Below are 26,830 nucleotides of genomic sequence, written 5' to 3'. Positions count from 1 at the left end.
GAGATGAAGGTGAAAGTTGGAATGGGGAAGAAGCGGGGAGGACGCTTTGAGGAGGAGGGGTGAGAGGGGAGTCTAGGAGGGGAGGAGTGAGGGAGAGTCTTGGAGGGGAGGGGTGTGAGGGGAGTTTAGGAGGGAAGGGGCAAGGGGGGAGATCTGAAAGGGATGGGTGATGGGGAAGATTTGGAGGGGAGTGGCAAGGGGGAAGATTTGAAAGAGATGGGTGATGGGGATGATTTGGAGGGGAGGGGCAATGGGGTAGATTTAGAGGGGAGGGGTGATGGGGAAGTTTTGGAGGGGAGGGGTGATGGGGAAGTTTTGGAGGGAAGGGATGATGGGGAAGATTTGGAGGGGAGGGGCAAGGGGGAAGATTTGAAAGGGATGGGTGATGGGGAAGATTTGGAGGGGAGGGGTGAGGGGTGGATTTGGAGGGGAGGGGTGATAGGCAAGTTTTTAAGGGGAGGGGTGATGGGGAGGTTTTTGAGGGAAGGGGTGATGGGGAAGTTTTGGAGGGAAGGGGTGATGGGGAAGATTTGGAGGGGAGGGGTGAGATTGGAGATTGAGAAATGTACGATTAATGGGAAACGAACATTTATTGCAAAATGAGTTTCTTGAGACCTTCGAGTCAAAAATACGTTTGAGGACGCTGAAGGATGGGTGGAGTTCTCGAGAGTTTAGGGAATGTATGTAAGAGGCACTGTAACTGTAAGAGATGGAATTTTTTTTTGGAATGAATAGATTTGGTGAGCAAGTCGAAAGCATCCTTTTATAGAAGAAGAAGAAAAAGGTGTTATAGTATATGACAGAATACAGTTCTTCTGGGGACAGTTGAAACATTTTTTAACGACGTGAACACGTGATCACGAACAACGTGGTCGAAGAATGAACGAACAAATAAGAACGAACAACGGATAAGAACAGAGAAGGGAATTTTTTTATTTTTTATTTTTTGAGTTGAGATGAAAACAGAGACAGAGACCGAATGTGAAACGTGAAAAATAGAGACGGAAAGTAATTGCGAGCGCAATCGAAGAACCGCTGAGACAGAAACAAAGCCTCAAGCCAAGGTCAGACACAGTAGCCTACTTGTACTACATTAGGCCTCAGAATACGCGACACGAACTAACCGACGATTCTGTACACAGGTATGAAAAACCAACACTAAGAATACTATTAAAGACACACCAATAGTTACACACACCGAAAGAAAGATACAGTTTCGACAAAAACACAATTGTGAAAAGATACTTAACTTCAAAAGCGTGCGTGCATGGACAGCTTTGAAGAGACATGACGTGACGTGACGTGACGTGACGAGAAGAGACGTGAAGAGACTTTGAAGAGATTTAAAACGTTAGACAAGTGGTCGATGTTCAGGGAAGTTAGGGGGAGAAGAGAAAATCTAAGAAATAAGCAATACAGCGAAGGAAAGAACTTAAATTCACAGAACACCTATGGGGGTAGGGAAGCCGAGAGAAACCAGGCCGCGCACGCGGTGGGACAGAAAACGATTAAATTATACAAAAGTTTGCAAGAATTGCAAATCAACACCAACTGGAAAACACACTGAAACACATGCACAATAAAAAGCGAGTAGAAATTGACGAAGACACGAATGGAAAAAATACTATAACTTTTGCTGCCGTGCAGAGGTCGAAGACGCTTCCTTGCTCCAGGGACCGGAAACGGAAGTCCTCAATGTTTAGTCATAACTCACCTATAACTTGTTGAAATATCATGTTATATATTGTTTAGGCCCCAAATCTCAATGGTGAAAAATACAACAACAACATGCATTTTAAGGCCATTTTCCCTGCTAGAGCGGGGGTTAGCCTTGCGGTCCCCATGACAATCTTCTCCATTTTGCCCTATTTTCTGCATCAATGGTGAAAAATCACGTAAAAAAATAATAATTCTCTGATCCGGATTCAGATCTTCACCAACATTGAATCAATTTGTCCGTGACACACACCCAATCTGTCCACCAGGTTCCATCCGAATCCGTCCACAACTTTTTGAGATATCCTGTTCACAAACAAGCAGACAAACAGACAGGGATGAAAACACAACTTTTCATCGAGGGAGTTTGGAACCCAGTCCAACAATTATTTTGCAGTCCCTGTAGGCCGAGCGTTCACTCACATAAAAAAGGTTTTGGTTGTAAGTATGCTAGCTCACGCCGCACCGTGCTAAGCGAATGCGATGTTCGAGACAATAGGTATTTGCTTTATTCTCCGAAACGACAAACTCCATTTTGACGACTTGACCACAATTTTCATTACCCGTGATGTACCAAAATTTGTTCATGGCATAAAAAACCAGGGGTTTACCCCCCAAAATAGGTATTTACTTTCTTTTATGTTATACTAGCTGAATGCACCCGGCGTTGCCCAGGTTCTTTTTGAATGAATTCAATCTTTGCACTAAAAACAGGAATAAAATGCGGCCTTGCGAAGCAGCGGAGTTTGACAATCCGGCCGTGGCCGCATTTCGTTCATTTACTACTATAATTCAGCTTTTACTTGCGGCCGTAGAAGATTGACTACTATAATTCAGCTGTTTTTAATTGCGAAATGGGCCCAGCCCAGCCGAGGCGGCCTCGCCACCTAGCCTATAACCTTCCCGGGGCCTGTCCCGACATTTTTTGTTTCAGAGGTTTCCTCCTACCTTTCACCGTTCAAGAGATTAGCGTGTGCAGACAAAGAAACAAACAAACAAAAACTTTCTTATATATATATATATATATATATATATATATATATATATAGATAAAAGAAGAAGAAGATATTTTGTGCGTCATCCACACCTACCAGTGATTCCCTGAGATTCTATCAGGTGAGCCCAGGGGCATTGTCCCCATTTTAATGGTATATGCGATGTTTGTTGGCAGTAGTGCTAATATTTGGTTTGGTAGACTTCACAATGTAGCAGCCATATTGGAAAAAAACATTAAAAGTCTGGAAAAAACATCAAATAGTAACGTGACCCCTCATTTTTTATTTGAAAACCCGGATGCTAAACTAATAATTTATTTTACTTTGCCTTAAATCAACGTTTCAAAGAGTATAAATAAATTAATTCTGGGTTTTACCGCCATTTTCCCCAGTGTCTGCTACACCTTCCTATCTAACACGTCACATTAGTTATTCATGCCTGGTGTTTGCGTCCTTCATGACGTCCTTAAAAACAGTAACTTCCCTGTTTGGAATGATTTAAATTTTTGTTTCATAGCCAGGCAGGTAGACAGTGTAAAGATATCTCACTCCTCTCTGAGCATGTGTGGTCGGGACGGATTCAGAACCACAGCACCGCTTTGAGCACATCCTCCATCGTAACGATAAATACAGGTTCATTTTCTGATTCATGTTCCGAGTCATGTTGAAAATACAACATTCAATTGAAATCGACTTGTTCCTCTATAATAAACTGAGGTTTGTAGATGGACGAATGGACGCACAGACGTGACCCTGTTGCTTAACCCCACTTTTCACTTCACATACGCAGGATAATGATGAACGCAAAGTCAAGCCCCGATCACCAACAAAAACGAGAAAATGTTACGCCACTGCAAGCCAGGCCTACCTGGCGAAGCAGCTGTGAGACGACTTTGATCTGCTGTCCACGATACAGCAGGTAGGTGAGGGGCACACCCGTGACGCGTGCCATTTCCATGTAGTTGATCACGCACATGAGCTTCTCGAGCAGCCTCAGAGGCAGGAAGGCATCCTTCAGGCAGTAAACGGCAAGGCGGCGGCGAGTCTGCTCGGTCCCGTTCTACGGAAAAGAAAACACACACAGACATGGCACCTTCGGCCCCCCCATTATCGTCGAGGCCCTCTCCGTGGAAACGGAATCCCAGGACCGAAGGCAAAGCCGTGATGAAATGACCTGTAAATCGGTGATGATCGAGTGCTGCACATCCTCCTTCTGCTCCTGCAGGAAGTGAAAGCTCACGGCATTCAACGTGTAGGAGCGCAGCTTGTAGTCGCGTAGCAGCACCTTAAACACAAGGTAATGTATTCCATGATGGACGGTTCGACTGCGACACAACACAAATCGTTTCATTCCCACCTGTAAACCTGGCAGTTTGTCATTTTCATATTCATCACGTGATGCCACCTCAAAGGGACATCTTATTAAATCTGTATAACTCATGTTGCCGTCTAGAACAGCGTTTGTCTGAGGATCTGGTCACCAGACAGGGGGACAGCGTTTACTAACCATTACAGTTTCATATTTCACTAAAAGTATAAATAATAAACTTCTGTGGAACGTTTTGGGGTCCCAGCAGGTGTCGTAAGCAGGTAGGAGGTTTTAGAAATTCCTCAATACAATTACGATTCTGAAATTCGATCGCCATGGATCTTGCTCCCGAATCCGGAAGTGAACAGATGACGACAATTCGCTGGTTTGATATCATTACAATCGTGATTTAATGTTATGTTTTGATATATCAACACCATCGTATTCATTTGTGATTGGAATGATGAATGATGCTGTTTGGAATGAAAATAGAGATATTGAGTTTCAAGAAGAATGAGGAAATGACGTAAGGGTTTCCATCCGTGACATTCGCGGATTCCCCATTTGCAGTTTCGCCATTGACTGGATATAGAAACATTCAGACTGGGTACGTTTTTTGTCCAAGTCCTTCACGAAGCTGCTGTCCATGCCCGACGTTCGACTGAATGCGGCAAAGGAATGTGGAATTTATTGGTTCCATGGTTTAGCATTCACCGTTTTTTTATCCAAGTCATTCACGAACCGGCTGTCCATGCCTGAAGTCAAAAAAAATAAAAATAACTTACATTATTTGCTAAATGCTAACTGGTATCCCCACCCAGTATCCCACACATGGACATACAAAGACATATAGTCCTTGGTATGTCTTGGCCGGGGTTTGAACTGCCGACATCCCAGGATCAGAGTGGATTGTCGAACCATTCATTACACCACCAAGTCTGGGAATAAAGTCTGAATTCAAAGTAATTATCAAGTCTTTAAGGTTTAAGGACTCAAATCTAAAAGATGGGAGTCCCGCGTCCCATCTTGTCGTGTGCATCTCCAGTCAAGTATAGAGTTGCACGAAATACAACTGAAGTACTACAGGCCTGGTTCGTGTACAAATATCTCTTCAAGCTTGAGACATTCAAAGTTCACGTCAAGGTTGGCCACGGTATATTTTGAAAACCAAAACCAACAAACCATGATCGAAGGCCACTTGATGGAGGTTCCTCCAGCACAAGCAAACGATTCCCAAAAACCCGATCGATTCGGTGTCGCATATCGATTGGACAAATTTTAGCCACAGAAGCGGCACGGACAGGTGGCGACAGGGATATCAAAAGTCAACACCTGAGAGACTGGAAATGTCTCAGCTTCTCAACACTCAAATCCTTTGCAAAAAAATAAACAAAAAACAAACACTTAAGCTGACCGCCGACCCCACCTGCAACAGGTCGAAGGTGACTCTGCCCTCAATGTTGATAATCTTATTGTCACGACGACCCATCTGCCGTGACTGGAACGAAGAGTCGCGGATGACCGAGCGCATAGTTGGAATGCGACCCAGGTGAGGGAACGTCGCCACCTACTCGCACCACACAAAAGCACAAGGAAATCAACCACGGCTTGACGCGGTTACGACTTATCGATCACAAAACTAAGAAAAATAACCGAATTGCAGGCCCACCTTCAACGCGACAGCCCTGTTCAGCAGATATGGGAGATCAAAGTTTTGAATGTTGTATCCCGTCAGAATATCCGGATCGACTATCCGAAGGAACTCGGACCATGCCTATCACGCAAGGAAACCGCAAGAGTAGTCATCAAATGTAAGGAGACCATTCAAGCATCGCATGGTGTCCATGTTGAGGAATTGAGTGTCTTCTCCCAGGCACAAGGCCAGTAACAAAAGCAGTTACTTCAGTGTGAATCTATAAACCGAATCATTGCTTTAAAGTAAATACCTCATTCACCTCCTCACAGAGCTGGTACTGATTTACAATAAAAATGCTCCTGTACCAAGGTGTGTCGAGTCAAATACACATCTAATTTAAATTAAAAACAAATATGGGAAGAGCAAGATTAGATCAATAGGTGATCAAAGTGGAGCAATGAACAAAAGGAAGCATGAGAGGTTTTAAAGGAGTGTGCAACAAGGGAAAGGTGACCACATCAGGCCGGGCAGGGTGGCCTTGAGGTCGGCTATGCACACTCACCTCTGAGTGGTCTGGCCTGGGTTCAAATCTCGGCCTGACTATTAACTGTCATCCTGGCAGGATGATTCATCAATGCGTGTGTCACCAGGTGGACGTTAAACTGGGAATCCCTCAGATAAAGATCCCATGGTGTCCTTTGTGAAAAGTAGGTGAGATATTGCCGGCACCCTGAACAAATTACAATTTCCTGCCTTAACTTACAGAAGGTGTTGCATCAGCGGCACAGCCACCCCCTTAGCCAATGATGCTACTTCTAGCCATGTGCTATATACAAAAGAAGAAGAAGAAGAAGAAGAGGAAGAAGAATAAGAAGGTGACTACATCATATGTAACTGGAGGACTTTGCGATGTCTCAGGATAAAATCAGTGCCGTGCATCCTCAAAATGCTCAACCTTGAGGAGGTCATCCTCACGCTGGAAACTGTACACGTCACAGCCCACAATTGTGGCGCAGGTATTCAGGGTAAACACCGTACGGAGGAAGGGGTCTTTGTCTCCCTGACGAAGAACCATGGTAGCGATCTGGATCACCGCATCTCGCTCGGCCTCGGGGAAAACTCCTGCGGAAAACAAGTTAGATCGTTTTTAAAGAGAACCTGTGGAAAGCCATGCAAGATAACTTCCTGCATATGGTACCGATGTAGTAAGGCCAAAAAAAACAACAAAAAAAAACATGTTTAGCGTCCTGCCTTTTTGAAAAAAAGGAGGAGGCACCTTTTTTTTTTCTTTTTTTTTTTCAAAATGGCCGCCATGCTCATTTTTCCCAAGATGGTCGCCTGCTTTTTTGTTTCTTTAGATTTGAAATACATGTAGAATGTTTGGGTCTTGACGAAAACAGAGCATGTAGAAACTACAGCACGCTAGCGCTAACATTCTATAGCACGCTCACACGTTTTGCTAGTCTACAACAACCAGCCGCATATTACTGCCGGACCCGTATGTACGTGTATCACAGACGGGATTATTTTGTGTGAGCGGCCATGAAACAATTATGATGGAGCCTATCAAATCGAGAGAGTGAGAAAATTGATTGCTCGCGATCAGTCGAACGATGTTTAAAAAAAAAAAAAGAAAAAAAAAAAAAAAGAAGGCGGCCTCTAAAAAGGAAGCGGGCGGGGACGCTAAACATGAATATTTTTTTGTTTGGCCTAAGTCAAGGTACGAGTCCATTAGTCAACATCAGGATTGCCATCGATACCTCGTCAGCAACGCCAACGACATGATTGCAATCTCCTACAAATTTAGACTGAATTTTTTTTTTTTTATAACTACTCTCATGATCAGAGAGTTGCCCTCAGGATGGAATGGATCCCCATCAAAGGTACGATTCCACGAGGTAGGGTCTCCGCACAATGAGAGACAAACTGACCCTTCCTGCCGGCACACTCGATGTCAAAGCTGAGAACCCTCAGAGGGGCGATCCTCTGCCACTCGCCGTCCACACAGTGGCTCACGAACGATGTGTAGGCCACATCCACCTCGATTTGTGCGAGTGATATCTGTACACGCACACACACAGTCATACATACATGTCAATGCTCTTGTTTGTTCCTTTTTGGACAAAGTTTCTAAACATTTTTTGTACCTCGTGTTCCTAACACTTGGATTATGGTTAAGAAACAGTTGTTGCTCAAAGTTGCATTTGAGAAACTAGCGTGGATTGGCTCGCTACCGAGGAACAAGTTTGTTTTTTAACTTCAGATCACACCGTGTATGACACCATATGTTAGATGAGGTCATTGAAAGGATCAGATCATGCCTCAACATTCGAAATTCCCTACGCTAGTTTTAGCAACTTGGGAGGGTGGGGGGAAGGGGAGGGGAGGGCAATAACAGCAATTTACAAACCCCTTTTGGGGGCGGGGGGGATATTGTTCTGGAACAACATTAATATTATGTTATTATCATTGGTGTCGTTACCCTCGCCAGAGAAGATGGTATTGCATTTGGGTCCGTTTGTTTCTTTGTTACTTGCCGGAACAGATTACGGCAAGTATGTTGGTTGGTTGGTCTGTCTGTCTGTCTGTCTGTTTGTTTGTTTGTGCGCAATACTACGTCTACATCGTTGCACCTAGCATCGCCATACTTTACACACATATTTGCCTTGCCCTGGAATAGACTGTGCCAGTGTGCCTTGATTTGAATACCTACCTTCATTGATTACAACAGCAATTAATAAAAACCTATTTATAATTAGAAACTCGCTGCAGGTTTGCCCAATCACGACGCCCTCTAGCGGCAAAAATACATCAAAATGGCGCGGGTGAGCTGAACTGTCAATTAATTTAATGATTTTTGTCCGATATTGTTGAAATACTGCTTGTGATACCTCACAGGGGAAGAATAAGAATAAGTAAGAATAAATATATTAGATAAAAAAAGTACATTCCGGCAAGTCCTCGGTCTCTGACCGATTTTACATTTGTCTGTCTGTCTGTCTGTCTGTTTGTTTGTTCACACAGAGCGTGAGTACGCTTTTCTCTGCAACCGTTGGTCTGACTGACAAGAAATTTTCACTATAATAGTCAGGTTCACTATGTTTTTTCGTTCAAAATTTTGGTAGATTAGCAAAACTATACATTTTTGGAATACTCAGAGCATGAGGAATCCAAAAATTAATGTTTACATTTGCGTAGACACCTTTGCGAAAATGACACAGGACAGTGATGAAGATAGTCAGGTTCACTATGTTAACAAATATAATTTCTTTCAAAATTTTGGGATTAGCAAACCTGTACATTTTTGGAATCTTCAGAGCATGGAGAATCTGAAAATCAATGTTGGCATTTGCACAGACACCTGCATGGCCGCCATTTTGGATTTTGAAAATGGCCGCCATAAAATACATATTTTGCGCGATCTCGGCTTCTAGTCAACCTAGAGACTTAATTAAATATGCTAATCCTATGTTTTCTGGGTCAAGGAATCGAATAAAGGCCTCAAAATAGTGCTCAGGATTATAGAAAAGCAACAAACAAAGGTGATTGAAAACCATTGTCTTTATATTTGTGATATAACTGTATTTAGCCCAGCGGCTAAGTCGAAAAATATTTCACTTTGTGGAGAAATTATGAAACTTTGCAGACAAGTGGAGGACCCCAGTAGGAACATTTTTCGATTAGGACCCAACTCTGAAAAGCCCCCTGGTGGCCGACGATTGCAGTGGCTAACCCCCCCCCCCCCCCCCCCCCCATGACAATTTGGGTGGACAGGTGATCAGTTAGCATCCCATATGACTTTACTTAGCACCCCGTATTATTTCAGTGCTGCCATCTGTTTGCATTAGTTTAGGTTAAGACAGAAGATTTCCTTTTTTATGCAATAAAGTTCTTTGCAGACATCAAAGTTCGTTATCATTATTGTATTAACGCATGTTTTCTTTTACAGGTGGAAAACCATAAACCATGTCCAGGTCATTCAAGATCGTTCCTTTTCAAGTCAATCGGATGAAAATTGAGGATTTTAGAAATTTGGCCTATGTTGACCTTTTGGCCAATGTTGACCTCAAAAATAATTGGTAGTTGTATTCAGTGTCCTGATATGTAAATGCTCTTCAAATTTCAAGTCAATCAGATGAAAATTGAGAATTTAAGAAATTTGACAAAGTTGTTGACCTTTGGCCTATGCTGAGTTGGGTCCTAATCGAAAAATGTTCCTACTGGGGTCCCCAACCTGTGTGCAAAGTTTCATAATTTCTCCACAAAGTGAAATATACTGCCATATTTTTCGACTTAGCCGCTGGGCTAAATACATAATACATGATATTGCAAGTCCTTTGAAGTTATAGGTTGTTATAGGAAGTTATAGGTAGTATCAGATTGAACTATAAGTCCTATACACAGGATCTACGAGGTCCATACCGTTCAGGAATATGCTTTTACAGATCTTCATCACTGTCCTGAGTGTCATTTTCGCAAAGGTGTCTACGCAAATGTAAACATTAATTTTTGGATTCCTCATGCTCTGAATATTCCAAAAATGTATAGTTTTGCTAATCTACCAAAATTTTGAACGAAATTATATTTGTTAACATAGTGAACCCGACTATAAGAGCGCCTCCTGTTGTAAAAAAAATTTAATTGATAATTACGACATCATCGATCACGTGGTGTGGGTGCAATCTTGGAAAAAACGAAAAACTTTCCACCTCTATATCTCCGAAACCGCTCTATGGGACAAATTGAAACACGTCTCATTGTCAAGTGCTCCCCATGCAGAACAACATATATTGCACAGAACAATTATCATATGATGTCATCGTGCCTCATTATGACGTCATAATTAGACAAGTAGAACGTTTGATCCGATCAGTTTGAAATTTCTTGAGCATGAGGTACACAAAAATTGTACGGGAGAATTCAAATTGACAACATCATCGGTCACGTGGTTTGGCAGCCATTTGGATTGAACATAAATCGACGTTGTCAATAAACCACATAAACACAGCAGTTAATAAACACGACACAAAATACACCGCACAAACACGTCCTGGCGAGGGTCTGCAATCTCTGATTGCTCTTTGTGGTTATTACTTTTGTTATTAGAAGCGACATTAGAAAAAAGACGTCACGGAAAAACGCCACAAGAGCAGCAGGAATGGTCGTGTTATAAACGCTAGTGGGTATATAGACTACAGTAGATCTTCGCTCCGTTCCATTTGTCGGCGTGATAAGCATAGATTGCTTCACGGATGTCAGGATTCCTCCAAATTTCTTTCAGGTTACTTTTAAACAGCATTGGCGACTGTTTCAAAAGGTAATCGTACGTTTGTGGTTTCTAATATACTAGGGCATGCCCGTACTATATCTATATCTAAAATTATATCCCCCCCCCCTCTATTTACATGAAATGGTTTGGTCCAAAGCGAACGGCTTGCGAGTGGTGACAATCCCCCCCCTCTATTTACATGCAATGGTTTGGTCCAAAGCGAACGGCTTCCGGAGTTTGGTAAAGAAATCGCCATCGCGTGCACAAACGCGCAGGAAAGCGAATGAATCGCAAATTCGTTTTTATTAGTTGTAAAACATAGTTTAACGCCAACATAGTTTGCAAACGTGAAATAAATGAATACGCTCTCAAATGTGCCATCCGAGGCAGAGTGTGCCCGCCACGTTCGGCACACGCGATCGTTCGCTGCTCTCTGATTGGTTGAATCGTTTTTTGGACATAGCTCGGTAAGTAATTGTCCGATTAATATGAAACCTTGAAAAGGCACATCCTCGGGTCCCCAGCAATATACCTGGCAAGTTAAAAGTATATCGGACCCGTGGTTGTCGAGAAACAGCGGTCACAGACAAACAAACAAACGTACAGACGTACAGACAGACAGACAGAGATTACTGGAATTATAGATAGATATACACTTCTTCTAGGGGCCGTTGCTCCCACAAAATGCCCAATGAAAAGTTATTTATTCATGTTAACACGGAGTTTGTTCAAGGAGGAAAACCCCTTTGTGGAGGGGCAACATTATTAGTATTAATATTCTTTTGTAAAAACATTAATATTATGCTGTTATCATTGGTGTTGTTATCATAAGTGTTATTACTTTTGTTATTAGAAGTGGCCTTGGCAAAACGCCACGATTAGCTAACACGGATATACACCTCAACATGCAACCCCCTTGGTGGGGAAAACCCCCTTGGGGTGGGGGAGAGGGGGGGGGCGATAAATCGCTACAACATTCATTGTGTGACCCTTAGTCTCCCTATCAAGACTTGTTGTGATTGGGTAAGTAACGATTTAATGTATCGCGGTCCAAAAAAATTGCGAAATTTGATGGTTTTGCGAAAGATGATGGGAATAGAGCCTGTGATTGATGCTGTGAAGAGGAACAGGTTGAGATGGTTTGGTCATGTGTTGAGGAAGGATGAAAGTGACTGGTTGAGAAGAGTGATGGAAATGAATGTAGAAGGAAGTAGAGGACGGGGAAGACCGAGAAAGACTTGGCTAAAGATGGTGGAAGAAGAAATGCGGGCAAAGGGGTTAACAAGGGGAGATGCAGAAAATAGGGCAAAATGGAGAAGATTGTCATGGGGACCGCAAGGTTAACCCCCGCTCTAGCAGGGAAAATGGCCTTAAAATGCATGTTGTGTTGTTGTTGGTCCAAAAAAAATCCAAAAAAAATCAGACAGACAGACAGACAGAGAGCAAATTGCGTAATTATTATGATTACTAAACGAGGCAGGCACTATCCTTCACTAAATTAAGATGATTTGTAATACTGGCTACCACCAAGATGCGTGTTTGAGTCGTGGTGGACATGGTTTCAGGCATACGGAATCTCAGAAGCGGTGTGTTAATGAGCAGAGACCAAAAGGTGACAATAATGGTTCAAAACGACACCATGTGACCAGCGATAACCTTCCCTTCTGATGCGTTGTGGGTTCCTCAGGGAATAAGGGGTCCTGACCTTAGCAGTTTTATCCATGTCGTTCTCCTGGCGGAGCTGGTATTTGCCGGCCGGAAGCTCGATCCAATTGCAGCCAACCACGTCCCGATCCACCATGAACCTAAAACAGTGCAAATCGCTCCTTTCATGTGGACCATGTTCACAACAATAATGACGGTGTGATGGACTGATAAAGGGTTACTCAACTTATCATTCTTCACCCACCCACCTGATCTCAAACTCAACGTTGGACTCATACGCCTGGTAGGAATGAAGGGGAAGTGGACCTACTTTGAGACCTTCTTCAAGGAGGCGTTTTGCAGGTGCCAGCAAACGAGGTAAGGCCATAGTGATCCGTAAAAAATCATGCTTGTGGTTCTGATGGTAACCATAGATACCTACAAAGATGCCAAAAGATCATTTTCATTCCAGAATCCACCACACTTTGTACACCCTTCCAAACCACCACAATTTCACTGTGATTTCTGTGGTAGGCCAACAGGCCAGTAACTCACTCTCCTTCTTGCACATGTCTACAGCAAGTACTGCTTGGACCAAATTCTCACGATTCGAACGCAGGTCGTTCATCACCGCATGATTCAGGGCACTCTTGAACTCCGACACGTGCTCCGCCTTAAAGCCTGCACAAAACACCATTCTCACCATTGTGTTTGGCAACCAGCAGGAGGTGCTTCGCATCGCAACGAACAAAAATATTACAACAATTGTGGTGCAGTTTTCAACAACACTCGTCATTTATTGATTTGTCAATTTATATCAATAAATAGGCAAATGCTGTCTGCCTGTCACTCCCAGTCTGAAACACGGAAACGCTCCTCGGAGAGAAAAAAAAATTATCGAGTAAAAATTGCTTCAAATTAATCCAAACCCACAAGAAAATTGTATCAATCTGACAAAAAATTGAACCCAGGCAGTGTATAAGCAACAGACCTCAGTGTATAGACCCAGGCAGTGTATCGGCCTCAGTTGCTGCCGAATTCTTTTTTATTTTCCGTTACGAAATATATAACCTCCCCCTTTTGAGTTCTTTCAACCAGCACAAGAATAAAAGGCCTCCTTTTTTATGTCTGGCTATTTTCATCATGGACTTCTGCTAGTCCAGCCCAAGACAACTGCCCAGGGCTAAACGACAATAACAACTACTATAGTACCTGACTGCAAAGCCGCAATGAGCCGGCGAAGCCAAAGCCCCTTGCCACTATTTTACCCATCACTCTGGCATCAGTAGGTTAGGTAGTTGGGAGTAGGTAGGTGTAGTAGGTACCGTACCTAGTTCAAAATGACACCATTTGCATTTTGGATGAGATTAAATTTTATAAAATTTCCTTCTTCATTAATTTGGTGAATTCCGTCTCAATTTCGGATATTTCCGGCCGTGAAAAACTATCCCCTACGGCCGCGAGATTTCTAAAAAATAATTCTTCGTCAATTTTAGAATATTTGACGCCGTTTTCAGCGTCCGAAACGCGGTAAAAAGCTTTTTTGAAATATTTTTTCAAATACCCGAATCTCATTGGTTCCGGTGTTTGGTGACGATTTTCGTTGAAGATAACCAGGGCCCGTGTGGGCCCGGGGAACGAGGTTGGTCTTAAAGTATTTTAATTACAAATTAGAGGTGCATAAGATTGTGAATCAAAAAAAGACGGGTGAAACAAACTCCTATTGAACTTTTTCGCAATTTTTTATGCATACTTCCGCATCCGCAAGATGGCGGCCTCCATGGAGCGATTTGGTTTTTGAAATATTTTTTCAAATGCTCGAATCTCATTGGTTCCGGTGTTTGGTGACGATTTTCGTTGAAGATAACCAGGGCCCGTGTGGGCCTGGGGAACGAGGTTGGTCTTAAAGTATTTTAATTACAAATTAGAGGTGCATAAGATTGTGAATCAAAAAAAGACGGTGAAACAAACTCCTATTGAACTTTTTCTCAATTTTTTAATACATATTTCCGCATCCGCAAGATGGCGGCCTCCATTGAGTGATTTGGTGCGTCAAAGCTTGGAATTCTCAAAGGATCCAATAAAATCTGGTTTTTCAACATAATACGAACGCGTTCATTCACAACACCGGCTTCGCCGGCTACAACAACAACAACAACAACAACAAGCATCAATGTCTTCCCCTCCAATGTCATTTTGATGCTATGGAAGGTCACGCATCTCGTTCACATGTGATGCCATCAATGAATGGCGCTTAAGAGCAATATTAAACGATCGGCACATCCTACCAATATTTTTTATTTTTTTTTGTTTTTTTGTATACTGAATCGAGGCTCGTGAAAGAGCTAACATTTACTACACAAACAAATCAACCAGACAAACAAAATATATAAAAAGAGGGAGCGGAAGACAAGATGGGGAGAGAAGGGGAAGCACACAAACACAACATTTGAGAGCAGGGAGATGTGTGGAAGGGAGAGGGCTTGTGGGGAGGAGGCGTGGGAAGGGGGGATCATGAAGGAGAAGGGAGAAGTATAAAACACAAGGACACCAAGGACTTCCAGGACAGAAGTTGGTATTTCAAAAAAGTGGAATTGGGGTGAAATTAGCAGGGGTAGAAAAGATCAAGGTTTTGGATGGGGGAAGATAAGAGATGGTGGTGAACAGCTGTTTTAAAGACCTGGAGGGTGGAGTGGGATTGAAGAGAGTGAGGGAGTTTGTTCCAGAGGCGGGAGAAAAGAGGAATGAAGGAGTGAAGGTGAGCAGAGAGTCTTGATTTTGGCAGTTTGACCATAAGAGGGTTGCAGGCAGATCTTGTGCGACCTGTAGGAATATTTGCGGGACAGAGCCCAGAGAGAGCTGGGGGGGCAAGGCCAGAGAGGAGTCGGTAGAAGACGGAAAGACCACCAACCTGCCTGCGGTGAGTGAGTGAGAGGCCCTTGGAGTTAGCTTCATTGCGGGAGATTCCAATGATTCTGAATGCTTTGGTTTCAACAGCGTGAAGACGAGCTAGGTGTGAGGCAGGAGCACCATCCCAGAGGGGAGAGCAGTATTCCATTTGGTGCGGATGAAAGCCTTGTATGTGGTGAGGAGCTCAGGTGTGCCAAGGAAGAACTTCGCACGACGGAGGATGCCTAGTCGGCGACTGGCTTTGGAGGCCAGATTTGAAATGTGGTTTTCCCAGGAAAGATCATGAAAGCTTGAGTGACAGAACTTCTTGGAGAGGATTATTCAGAAAGTGGATGGGAGGGTTGTCCAGTCGGTCTTTTCGGAGAGACATCGTAAGAGTGTGAGATTTGTCAGGATTGAAAGACATGTTCCACTTGTTTGCCCAGTCTGTGATTTTGTCCAGGTCTGCAGAGAGTGAGGAGGCTGCAGACTGCCGATCTGAGGGATGAAGAATGGAGCGACAGAGAGTAGAGTCATCAGCAAAGAGATACAGAGGATTTTCAAGAGAGTCAGAGAGATCATTGATATAAAAAATTTTAAAAAACACCTTTAGAGGCCATTTTTCCCCGCAAAGCGGGGGTTGGCCTTTTTCGGGAACCGTGGTTGTTGTTGTTTTTTGGTCCCCTTTTTGAAGTGATGTTTTACGGCCGGATGCCCTTCCTGACGCCAACCCTTTTTGCCGCCTTTAACGACAAACAGGGAATTACCAGTGAACTGGTACTCAATTAGCCGACCTCGGAAGGATGACAGGCTGAGTGAGTCAACCCCCCTGGCGTTAATTCAGCGATCGACCGGGATTCGAACCCAGGATCCTAGGATCCTAAGCCGGCACCCTAGCCGCTAGCCCAACACCAGGGTTAGAGAGATCATTGATGAAGACCAGAAAAAGCACAGGGCCCAGAACACTGCCTTGTGGAACTCCAGCCTGAACAGGAAGAGGAGATGAGAGAAACCCATTCAGGGCCACACGTTGACTACGACTAGAGAGGAAGTCCGCCAGCCATGCGTGGAGATTTCCATGGATACCAAAGGAGGAGAGTTTGGTGAGCAGAGCGGGGTGCCAGACCGTATCGAAGGCACGTGATATGTCAAGGGAGACTGTTCTAATTTCCTGTTTGGCATTGAGGACCTCCATCCATTGTTGAGAAAGCAGAAGCAGCATGTCCAGAGTAGAGTGTCCAGGTCTGAAACCAAATTGATGATCAGAGATCAAGCCATTGGAGAAGAGGAAAGATTTCATATCTGAAGCAATGATGGATTCCATGACTTTGCTGATAATTGGGAGAAGGCTGATTGGTCTATAGTTGCTGGGATCAGTTTTTGCACCTTTTTGTGCAAAGCGGTGATGTTGGCAGATTTCCAAGCAGATGGAAGATGACCTTGAGCAAAAGAGAGGGTGAAGAGAACAGAGAGAGGGAGTGAAAGAGCGGAAGAACAGGATTTTAGGACCCGTGGGCTGATGCCGTCAGGTCCAGTTGCAGAATCAGAGTCGAGGGTTGACAGAAACTTTTCCACCTTGTCAGGAGGAAAGGACACAGAGTCCAGGAGCAGCTGGGTACGACTGGGTACGGTGGGTACAGAGAGGGATGGGTTTGGGACACAAGATTTAGAGGCAAACACAGAGTTGAGGCATTCAGCTTTTTCACGTGCGGAGTCAGCCGTGTGGCCATTTGAGGTGAGGGAGGGGATGGAGGGGGAACAAACACCAGAAACAGATTTGACCAGACGCCACCAGGATTTGGAAGAGGGAGACAGATAAGAGAGTTCGGTCCTGAGAACGGAGAGATATTGTTTCCTGGCTCTCCTGAGGGTGGACACACACTTGTTTCGGGCTTTGTGAAAGGAAATGAGATTTCCTTCCGTTGGATTTGCTTTCCAGGAGACGAAAGCAAGTTGTTTCTGGGCAATAGCCTCACCACAAGATTCCGTGTACCATGGACGGGAGGAAGGGTATGACAACTGAAGACGAGATGGGATAAATCTGTGCATGAGAGAGAGCAATTTACTTTGGAAGAATTCCCAAGATGAGTTGATGTCAGAGGCGGTAGAGATGGGAGACCAGTCCAGATGATTGATGGCTGCTTGAAGACCGTGCCAGTTGGCCTGAGTGAAATGCCAGACTCGTCGACGCTGAGGAGGCTCTCTGAGAATGGTCAGAGAGATGTCCACTTCAACAAGCACATGATCAGAAGAGCCGATTGGAGCAGAAGAAGAGCAGCAGACATTTTCAGGGAAGTTAGTCATTACCAAGTCCAGAAGAGAAGATGCTCCGTTGACTGAAATCCGGGTCGGGAAATTGACAGATTGTGTCAGTCCCAGTGAGTCACAGAAGTCCTTTGCTGAAGAGCCATGGCTGGTGAGAGAGGTACCCACACCCAGCCAACTGGCATGGTGACAGTTGAAGTCACCACATATGAGGAAGAGAGAGTTGGGATGGGTAGATAGAAGTTGGTCCATATTCTCAGACAGCAAGATGTAGATGGAGTCATTACTGTTTGGTGGACGGTACAACACACATATGAACAAAAGGTGGGAGCGAAGGGGAAGCCGTAGCCAAAGGTATTCCTGGGGGTGAGGTGGAGAGAGGGCAGTGCAGGGCGAGTGAGGAAGAGAGTTTTTTATAAAGATAGCAACCCCACCTCCAGGACGAGGCTCAGGTCTATCATACCGGAGGAGGGAGTAACCTGGGAGAGATACCAAGGAATCAGAGACATCATGAAGGAGGAAAGTTTATGTTAAGCAGATCACGTCTGGTTTGTCAGAAGCAACCTGTATTGAGAGATCAGACAAGTTTGAGCGAAGGCCCCGGATGTTTGAGGTCCATACCGTTAAGGAAGAGGAAGGGGGAGCATCGGATACAGAACAGGGGGGGGGGGGGGGGGAGCGGTAGGGTAAGATGTGGAAGAGGAGGAAGAGGTAGGGAGAGCTGTTGAAGGTGTGTCAGAGATTACAGAATAGCTTGGAGAAAGGGAAGAATGGGGCAGACAAAAGGTTTGATGGTGATTGGGAGAGGCGCAGTGAGGTGTTATTTGACGAGGGGGAAGAGCGAGGCAGAAGGTTGAGGGAGATGAAGGTGAAAGTTGGAAGGGGGAAGAAGCGGGGAGGACGCTTTGAGGAGGAGGGGTGAGAGGGGAGTCTAGGAGGGGAGGAGCGAGGGAGAGTCTCGGAGGGGAGGGGTGTGGGGGGAGATTTGAAAGGAATGGGTGATTGGGAAGATTTGGAGGGGAGGGGCAACGGGGAAGATTTGAAAGGGATGGGTGATGGGGAAGATTTGGAGGGGAGGGGCAAGGGGGAAAATTTGAAAGAGATGGGTGATGGGGAAGATTTGGAGGGGAGGGGTGATGGGGAAGATTTGGAGTGAAGGGGTGATGGGGAAGTTTTGGAGGGAAGGGGTGATGGGGAAGATTTGGAGGGGAGGGGTGATGGGGAAGATTTGGAGGGGAGGGGTGAGATTGGATTTCGAAAAGTGTACGATTAATGGGAAACGAACATTTATTGCAAAATGAGTTTCTTGAGACATTCGAGTCAAAAATACGTTTGAGGACGCTGGAGGGAGGATGGAGTGCTGGAGAGTTTAGGGAATGAATGAAAGATGCACTATAAGAGATGGAATTTTTTTTTGGAATGAATAGATTTGGTGAGCAAGTCGAAAGCATCCTTTTATAGAAGAAGAAGAAAAAGGTGTTATAGAATATGACAGAATACAGGTCTTCAGGGGACAGATTAGACATTTTTTAACAACGTGATCACGTGATCACAAACAACGTGGCCGAAGAACGAACGAACAAATAAGAACGAATAAACGAATAAGAACAGAAGGAAATATTTTTTGTTTTTTTTTGTTTTTTTGAGGAGATTTTAAAACAAGGAAGTATGGGGTGAAAAGATCCGGAAAACCAGAGACCAGAAAGTAATTGCAGCGCGATCGGAGAACCGCTGAGACAAAAACAAAGCCTCAAGCCAAGGTCGGACACGGTAGCCTAGTACTACACTTAGGCCTCAGAATACGCGATACGAAAGACCGACGATTCTGTACACAGGTATGAAAAACCAACACCAAGAATACTATTAAAGACACCCCAATAGGTACATACAACGAGAGAAAGATACAGTTTCGACAAAAACACAATTGTGAAAAGTTACTTAACTTCGAAAGCGAGCGCGCATGGACAGCTTTGAAGAGACGAGACCTCCAATCTTCCTTTCGTTATTGTTATCGTGTTGAGAATCAGACATGTTGAAAACAAAAAAAATCAAACCCATCCATCCCCCATGCCATGCTCTGGTACACCTGCCTAATCCTGAGGGTACGAAGAAGTATGGAGCGAATCCGTGCACGTGGCAGCAAACGCTGTTCCCAGCATCTGTGATTCCAAACATCCTCAACACAGGAACAGGACCCTTGGTGGCACCCGGCATGTTGTACACGTGTTTCCCTGGGCACAAAATAGATAGACGCACAAAACATGGAATAATGTACACAATCGAACCTCCCGATAGTGACTTAACTGTCAACTCTGACGCATTTGACATGAGACACGTGCATTTTCAACTCAGGTCATGCTCTCATGCCCAGCAACTGAGATCTCACATTTTAAATGTAATTTTTTTTTTTTTAAAGAAAGGACCCATGTGTCTTCGCTGTGTACCCAGAAATGGTGTCATTCATGAGGAAGCGATATGGAAATTTTGTCACTATTGAGACAATAAGAAATGGGTTGCCAGTTGTGACAAATGTGGACTTCACACCAGACGACAGTCAACGACCTGATGACAACATATTCATAGGTCAAGCTACAAGAGAAAAACTCACCAACCTTGAAGAAGAGGGGGGCATATCTCAGCAGCAACGGAACACCTTCTTCAAAGGTGTGCGAAAGTTCTACACCACTGCTGCTACAGAAACAATTAACCCAAATCCCATCAACAGGGGTCTTTTTTTGGACCCCAGGCCTACATTTTGATGTGTTATTTCTATATTAGTCTAACAATATATTGTACACCGCTCCTTTCCTATGCCATCTCCAGACGCTACATGACGTCATTGCTGGGCACCAAAGGGGATTGCTGGGCACCAAAGCTAGGGAAGCTGAAATTTCGGCACAATAGTGAGTAAGTGCTTTGGCAAAAACATATTTTTTGTTTTTTGATTAATGAATTAATTGATCATTCACTTAATTATTATCGATTAATTAAGTATTGATTTATTTCCTTTCTCATCTGGGCAATATCTCAGGCACCTATTCAGCTAGAAAGCTGATATTTGGACACGACAATGACCAAGTGATTTGGCTGTAAAGGATATTTTGATTTATTGATTAATCAATCAATTAATTATTTAATTATTCAATTAATGACTTGATTGAATTTAAAAAAATTATTACAGATTCGGATGAAACGGTGGTGGGTTAGGTATTCTCGTAGCCAATTGATTAATAATTTAATTATTTTATGATTATTATTTATTTATTTTCATTATTAATCACTTATTTATTTTCTTTCTCATCTGGCCAATATCTCAGGCACCTTTTGAGCTCGGAAGCTGATATTTGGACACGACAGTGACAAAGTGATGTGGCTATAAAGGATATTTTGATTTATTGATTAATCAATTAATCGATTTATTATTTGTTGATTAATCAATTAATTCTTTAATTTTTGATTAATTAATTTAATTTTCAAAAAGTTACAGCTTCTGATGAAACACTGAGGTATGCTATTAGCCAATTGATTAAGAAATTATTTTATGATTACTATTTATTGATTTTAATTATGCAATTCATCAATCAATTATTGTACACCTCTCCTTCCCAATACAGTCTCCATGAGCTGCATGGTGGCCCAAGGCGCCCCTGCAAAACTTCGCTGGAGAATATTTATTTATTTGGCATGGGGCGGTGTAATTTGAATGTATCTGTACTTGTTTCATGTTTTATTAGTTTGTTCACCTACATGTGCCAGTAATAAATATATATGATGTTTTAAGATCCCACCTTGCTGCACAGAGTTACAAGCAAGTCCTCTCTGAGGTCCAAAAAGACCCCAGGTGTTTTCGTTAATTTTTTGCAGATATGATTACGTCACATGGTATTTGTATTGAGCAAGTCATCTAATTTTTCTGCTTATGTTTGTTTACTTTATCACTAAAACATCCAATCAAATATGTTTCCTCATTGATGTGAAAATTTAGCAGATCAAATGAAATGTATTGCTTCAGAGTTGGGGTCCAAAAAGACACCAGTTGCTAAGATTAGGACATAAAATATGTTGGTAGGGTTAGGTTAAGCAGCTTCCATGGAATGATGACGACGACCTGCTGAAACATGCAAGGCTTGTCAGTTTTGTGACAAGAGAGTTGTCTACTTTTGAGGATGTCCTATCACCTCTGACCCTAGCAGTCTACTCAAGTGGATCTACTACAAGAACAGTGCGGATTATATGGAATAATGATACCTCAGGAAGTATGGTATGATGCAGTCAATAAGCTGGATGATGGCAATATTACGCACAAGACGGACAATATTTGGGGACATCTTGCAAACTGTACACGCTTGCGGCTGGCAAACCAAGCTTTGGGGACATCTTGCAACATGTACACGCTTGCTGGTGGCAAACCAAAATTTGGGGACATCTTGCAACATGTACACGCTTGCTGGTGGCAAACCAAAATTTGAGGACATCTTGCAATCTGTAAGCTTGCTGGTGGCAAACCAAGATATGGGACATCTTGCAATCTATCTGTACACGCTTGCTGGTGGCAAACCAAGATTTTGGGACAACTTGCAATCTGTACACACTTGCTGGTGGCAAACAAAGCTTTGGGACATCTTGCAATCTGTACACGCTTGCTGATGGCAAACCAAGATTTGAAGACATCTTGCAATCTGTAAGGTTGCTGGTGGCAAACCAAGATTTTGGGACAACTTGCAATCTGTAAGCTTGCTGGTGGCAAACCAAGATTTGGGGACATCTTGCAACATATACACGCTTGCTGGTGGCAAACCAAAATTTGAGGACATCTTGCAATCTGTAAGCTTGCTGGTGGCAAACCAAGATTTGGGGACATCTTGCAACCTGTACATGCTTGCTGGTGCCAAACCAAAATTTGGGACATCTTGCCCATCTTGCCCGAGTACATGCTCGCTGGTGGCAAACCAAGATTTGGGGACATCTTGCAATCTGTAAGCTTGCTGGTGCCAAACCAAGCTTTGGGGACATCTTGCAATCTGTACACGCTTGCTGGTGGCAAACCAAGATTTTGGGACAACTTGCAATCTGTAAGCTTGCTGGTGGCAAACCAAGATTTGGCGACATCTTGCAACATGTACACGCTCGCTGGTGGCAAACCAAAATTTGAGGACATCTTGCAATTTGTAAGCTTGCTGGTGGCAAACCAAGATTTGGGGACATCTTGCAATCTGTAAGCTTGCTGGAGGCAAACCAAGATTTGGGACATCTTGCAATCTGTACACGCTTGCTGGTGGCAAACCAAGGTTGGGACATCTTGCAATCTGTAAGCTTGCTGGTGGCAAACCCAGATTTGGGGACATCTTGCAATCTGTAAGCTTGCTGGAGGCAAACTAAGATTTGGGGACATCTTGCAATCTGTAAGCTTGCTGGAGGCAAACCAAGATTTGGGACATCTTGCAATCTGTACACGCTTGCTGGTGGCAAACCCAGATTTGGGGACATCTTGCAATCTGTGAGCTTGCTGGAGGCAAACTAAGCTTTGGGGACATCTTGCAATCTGTAAGCTTGCTGGAGGCAAACCAAGATTTGGGACATCTTGCAAACTGTACACGCTTGCTGGTGGCAAACCAAGATTTGGGAACATCTTGCAATCTGTAAGGTTGCTGGAGGCAAACCAAAATTTGGGGACCTCTAGCAATCTGTACACACTTGCTGGTGGCAAACCAAGATTTGGGACATCTTGCAATCTGTAAGCTTGCTGGTGGCAAACCAAGATTTGGGGACATCTTGCAACCTATAAGCTTGTTGGTGGGAAACCATGATTTGGGGCGTATTGCAACCTGTACACGCTTGCTGCTGGCAAACCACGATTTGGGGACCTCTAGCAATCTGTACACACTTGCTGGTGGCAAACCAAGATTTGGGGACCTCTAGCAATCTGTACACACTTGCTGGTGGAAAACCAGGGTTTTGGGTACCTCTAGCAATCTGTACACACTTGCTGCTGGCAAACAAAGATTTGGGACATCTTGCAATCTGTACACACTTGCTGGTGGCAAACCAAGATTTGGGGACCTCTTGCAATCTGTACACACTTGCTAGTGGCAAACCAGGATTTGGGGACCTCTAGCAATCTGTACACACTTGCTGGTGGCAAACCAAGATTTGGGGACCTCTAGCAATCTGTACACACTTGCTGGTGGCAAACCAAGATTTGGGGACCTCTAGCAATCTGTACACACTTGCTGGTGGCAAACCAAGATTTGGGGACCTCTAGCAATCTGTACACACTTGCTGGTGGCAAACCAAGATTTGGGGACCTCTAGCAATCTGTACACACTTGCTGGTGGCAAACCAGGATTTGGGGACCTCTAGCAATCTGTACACACTTGCTGGTGGCAAACCAAGATTTGGGGACCTCTAGCAATTTGTACACACTTGCTGGTGGCAAACCAAGATTTGGGGACCTCTAGCAATCTGTACACACTTGCTGGTGGCAAACCAGGATTTGGGGACCTCTAGCAATCTGTACACACTTGCTGGTGGCAAACCAAGATTTGGGGACCTCTAGCAATCTGTACACACTTGCTGGTGGAAAACCAGGGTTTTGGGTACCTCTAGCAATCTGTACACACTTGCTGCTGGCAAACAAAGATTTGGGACATCTTGCAATCTGTACACACTTGCTGGTGGCAAACCAAGATTTGGGGACCTCTAGCAATCTGTACACACTTGCTAGTGGCAAACCAGGATTTGGGGACCTCTAGCAATCTGTACACACTTGCTGGTGGCAAACCAAGATTTGGGGACCTCTAGCAATCTGTACACACTTGCTGGTGGCAAACCAGGCTTTGGGGAGCTCTAGCAATCTGTACACACTTGCTGGTGGCAAACCAGGATTTGGGGACCTCTAGCAATCTGTACACACTTGCTGGTGGCAAACCAAGATTTGGGACATCTTGCAATCTGTACACACTTGCTGGTGGCAAACAAAGATTTGGGACATCTTGCAATCTGTACACACTTGCTGGTGGCAAACCAAGATTTGGGGACCTCTAGCAATCTGTACACACTTGCTAGTGGCAAACCAGGATTTGGGGACCTCTAGCAATCTGTACACACTTGCTGGTGGCAAACCAAGATTTGGGGACCTCTAGCAATCTGTACACACTTGCTGGTGGCAAACCAGGCTTTGGGGAGCTCTAGCAATCTGTACACACTTGCTGGTGGAAAACCAGGGTTTTGGGTACCTCTAGCAATCTGTACACACTTGCTGGTGGCAAACCAAGATTTGGGGACCTCTAGCAATCTGTACACACTTGCTGGTGGCAAACCAGGATTTGGGGACCTCTAGCAATCTGTACACACTTGCTGGTGGCAAACCAAGATTTGGGGACCTCTAGCAATTTGTACACACTTGCTGGTGGCAAACCAAGATTTGGGGACCTCTAGCAATCTGTACACACTTGCTGGTGGCAAACCAGGATTTGGGGACCTCTAGCAATCTGTACACACTTGCTGGTGGCAAACCAAGATTTGGGGACCTCTAGCAATCTGTACACACTTGCTGGTGGAAAACCAGGGTTTTGGGTACCTCTAGCAATCTGTACACACTTGCTGCTGGCAAACAAAGATTTGGGACATCTTGCAATCTGTACACACTTGCTGGTGGCAAACCAAGATTTGGGGACCTCTAGCAATCTGTACACACTTGCTAGTGGCAAACCAGGATTTGGGGACCTCTAGCAATCTGTACACACTTGCTGGTGGCAAACCAAGATTTGGGGAGCTCTAGCAATCTGTACACACTTGCTGGTGGCAAACCAGGATTTGGGGAGCTCTAGCAATCTGTACACACTTGCTGGTGGCAAACCAAGATTTGGGGACCTCTAGCAATCTGTACACACTTGCTGGTGGCAAACCAAGATTTGGGGACCTCTAGCAATCTGTACACACTTGCTGGTGGCAAACCAGGATTTGGGGACCTCTAGCAATCTGTACACACTTGCTGGTGGCAAACCAAGATTTGGGGACCTCTAGCAATCTGTACACACTTGCTGGTGGCAAACCAGGATTTGGGGACCTCTAGCAATCTGTACACACTTGCTGGTGGCAAACCAAGATTTGGGGACCTCTAGCAATCTGTACACACTTGCTGGTGGAAAACCAGGGTTTTGGGTACCTCTAGCAATCTGTACACACTTGCTGCTGGCAAACAAAGATTTGGGACATCTTGCAATCTGTACACACTTGCTGGTGGCAAACCAAGATTTGGGGACCTCTAGCAATCTGTACACACTTGCTAGTGGCAAACCAGGATTTGGGGACCTCTAGCAATCTGTACACACTTGCTGGTGGCAAACCAAGATTTGGGGAGCTCTAGCAATCTGTACACACTTGCTGGTGGCAAACCAAGATTTAGGGACCTCGAGCAATCTGTACACACTTGCTGGTGGCAAACCAGGCTTTGGGGAGCTCTAGCAATCTGTACACACTTGCTGGTGGCAAACCAGGATTTGGGGAGCTCTAGCAATCTGTACACACTTGCTGGTGGCAAACCAGGATTTGGGGACCTCTAGCAATCTGTACACACTTGCTGGTGGCAAACCAGGATTTGGGGACCTCTAGCAATCTGTACACACTTGCTGGTGGCAAACCAAGATTTGGGGACCTCTAGCAATCTGTACACACTTGCTGGTGGCAAACCAGGATTTGGGGACCTCTAGCAATCTGTACACACTTGCTGGTGGCAAACCAGGATTTGGGGACCTCTAGCAATCTGTACACACTTGCTGGTGGCAAACCAGGATTTGGGGACCTCTAGCAATCTGTACTTACTTGCTGGTGGCAAACCAGGATTTGGGGACCTCTAGCAATCTGTACACACTTGCTGGTGGCAAACCAAGATTTGGGGAGCTCTAGCAATCTGTACACACTTGCTGGTGGCAAACCAGGATTTGGGGACCTCTAGCAATCTGTACACACTTGCTGGTGGCAAACCAAGATTTAGGGACCTCGAGCAATCTGTACACACTTGCTGGTGGCAAACCAGGATTTGGGGAGCTCTAGCAATCTGTACACACTTGCTGGTGGCAAACCAGGATTTGGGGAGCTCTAGCAAT

General features: G+C 44.4%; 1 protein-coding gene across 3 annotated transcripts in view; it reads right to left on the bottom strand.

Annotated features, from left to right (window-relative positions):
• The window catches only part of POLD1 (DNA polymerase delta 1, catalytic subunit), a 50,551-nt gene that overhangs the window by 19,596 nt on the left and 4,125 nt on the right, over positions 1-26,830 (bottom strand). For all 3 annotated transcript variants that reach the window (XM_068106861.2, XM_068106876.2, XM_068106868.2), the window contains exons 4-13: positions 19,814-19,954; positions 13,125-13,250; positions 12,839-13,007; positions 12,631-12,730; positions 7,588-7,717; positions 6,612-6,778; positions 5,690-5,794; positions 5,447-5,587; positions 3,886-3,996; positions 3,580-3,771 (exon numbers count right to left, since the gene is read on the bottom strand). In XM_068106861.2, coding sequence (XP_067962962.1) covers positions 3,580-3,771; positions 3,886-3,996; positions 5,447-5,587; positions 5,690-5,794; positions 6,612-6,778; positions 7,588-7,717; positions 12,631-12,730; positions 12,839-13,007; positions 13,125-13,250; positions 19,814-19,954 — 1,382 coding nt within the window. The remainder of the gene's footprint in view (positions 1-3,579; positions 3,772-3,885; positions 3,997-5,446; positions 5,588-5,689; positions 5,795-6,611; positions 6,779-7,587; positions 7,718-12,630; positions 12,731-12,838; positions 13,008-13,124; positions 13,251-19,813; positions 19,955-26,830) is intronic.

The sequence above is a fragment of the Myxine glutinosa genome, chromosome 1, assembly GCF_964187855.1.
Source record: "Myxine glutinosa chromosome 1, kmMyxGlut1.1, whole genome shotgun sequence".
NCBI classification, from domain to species: Eukaryota; Metazoa; Chordata; class Myxini; order Myxiniformes; family Myxinidae; genus Myxine; species Myxine glutinosa.
Note: the sequence above shows the minus strand (reverse complement) of the source record. Positions and strands in the feature narration are given on the sequence as shown.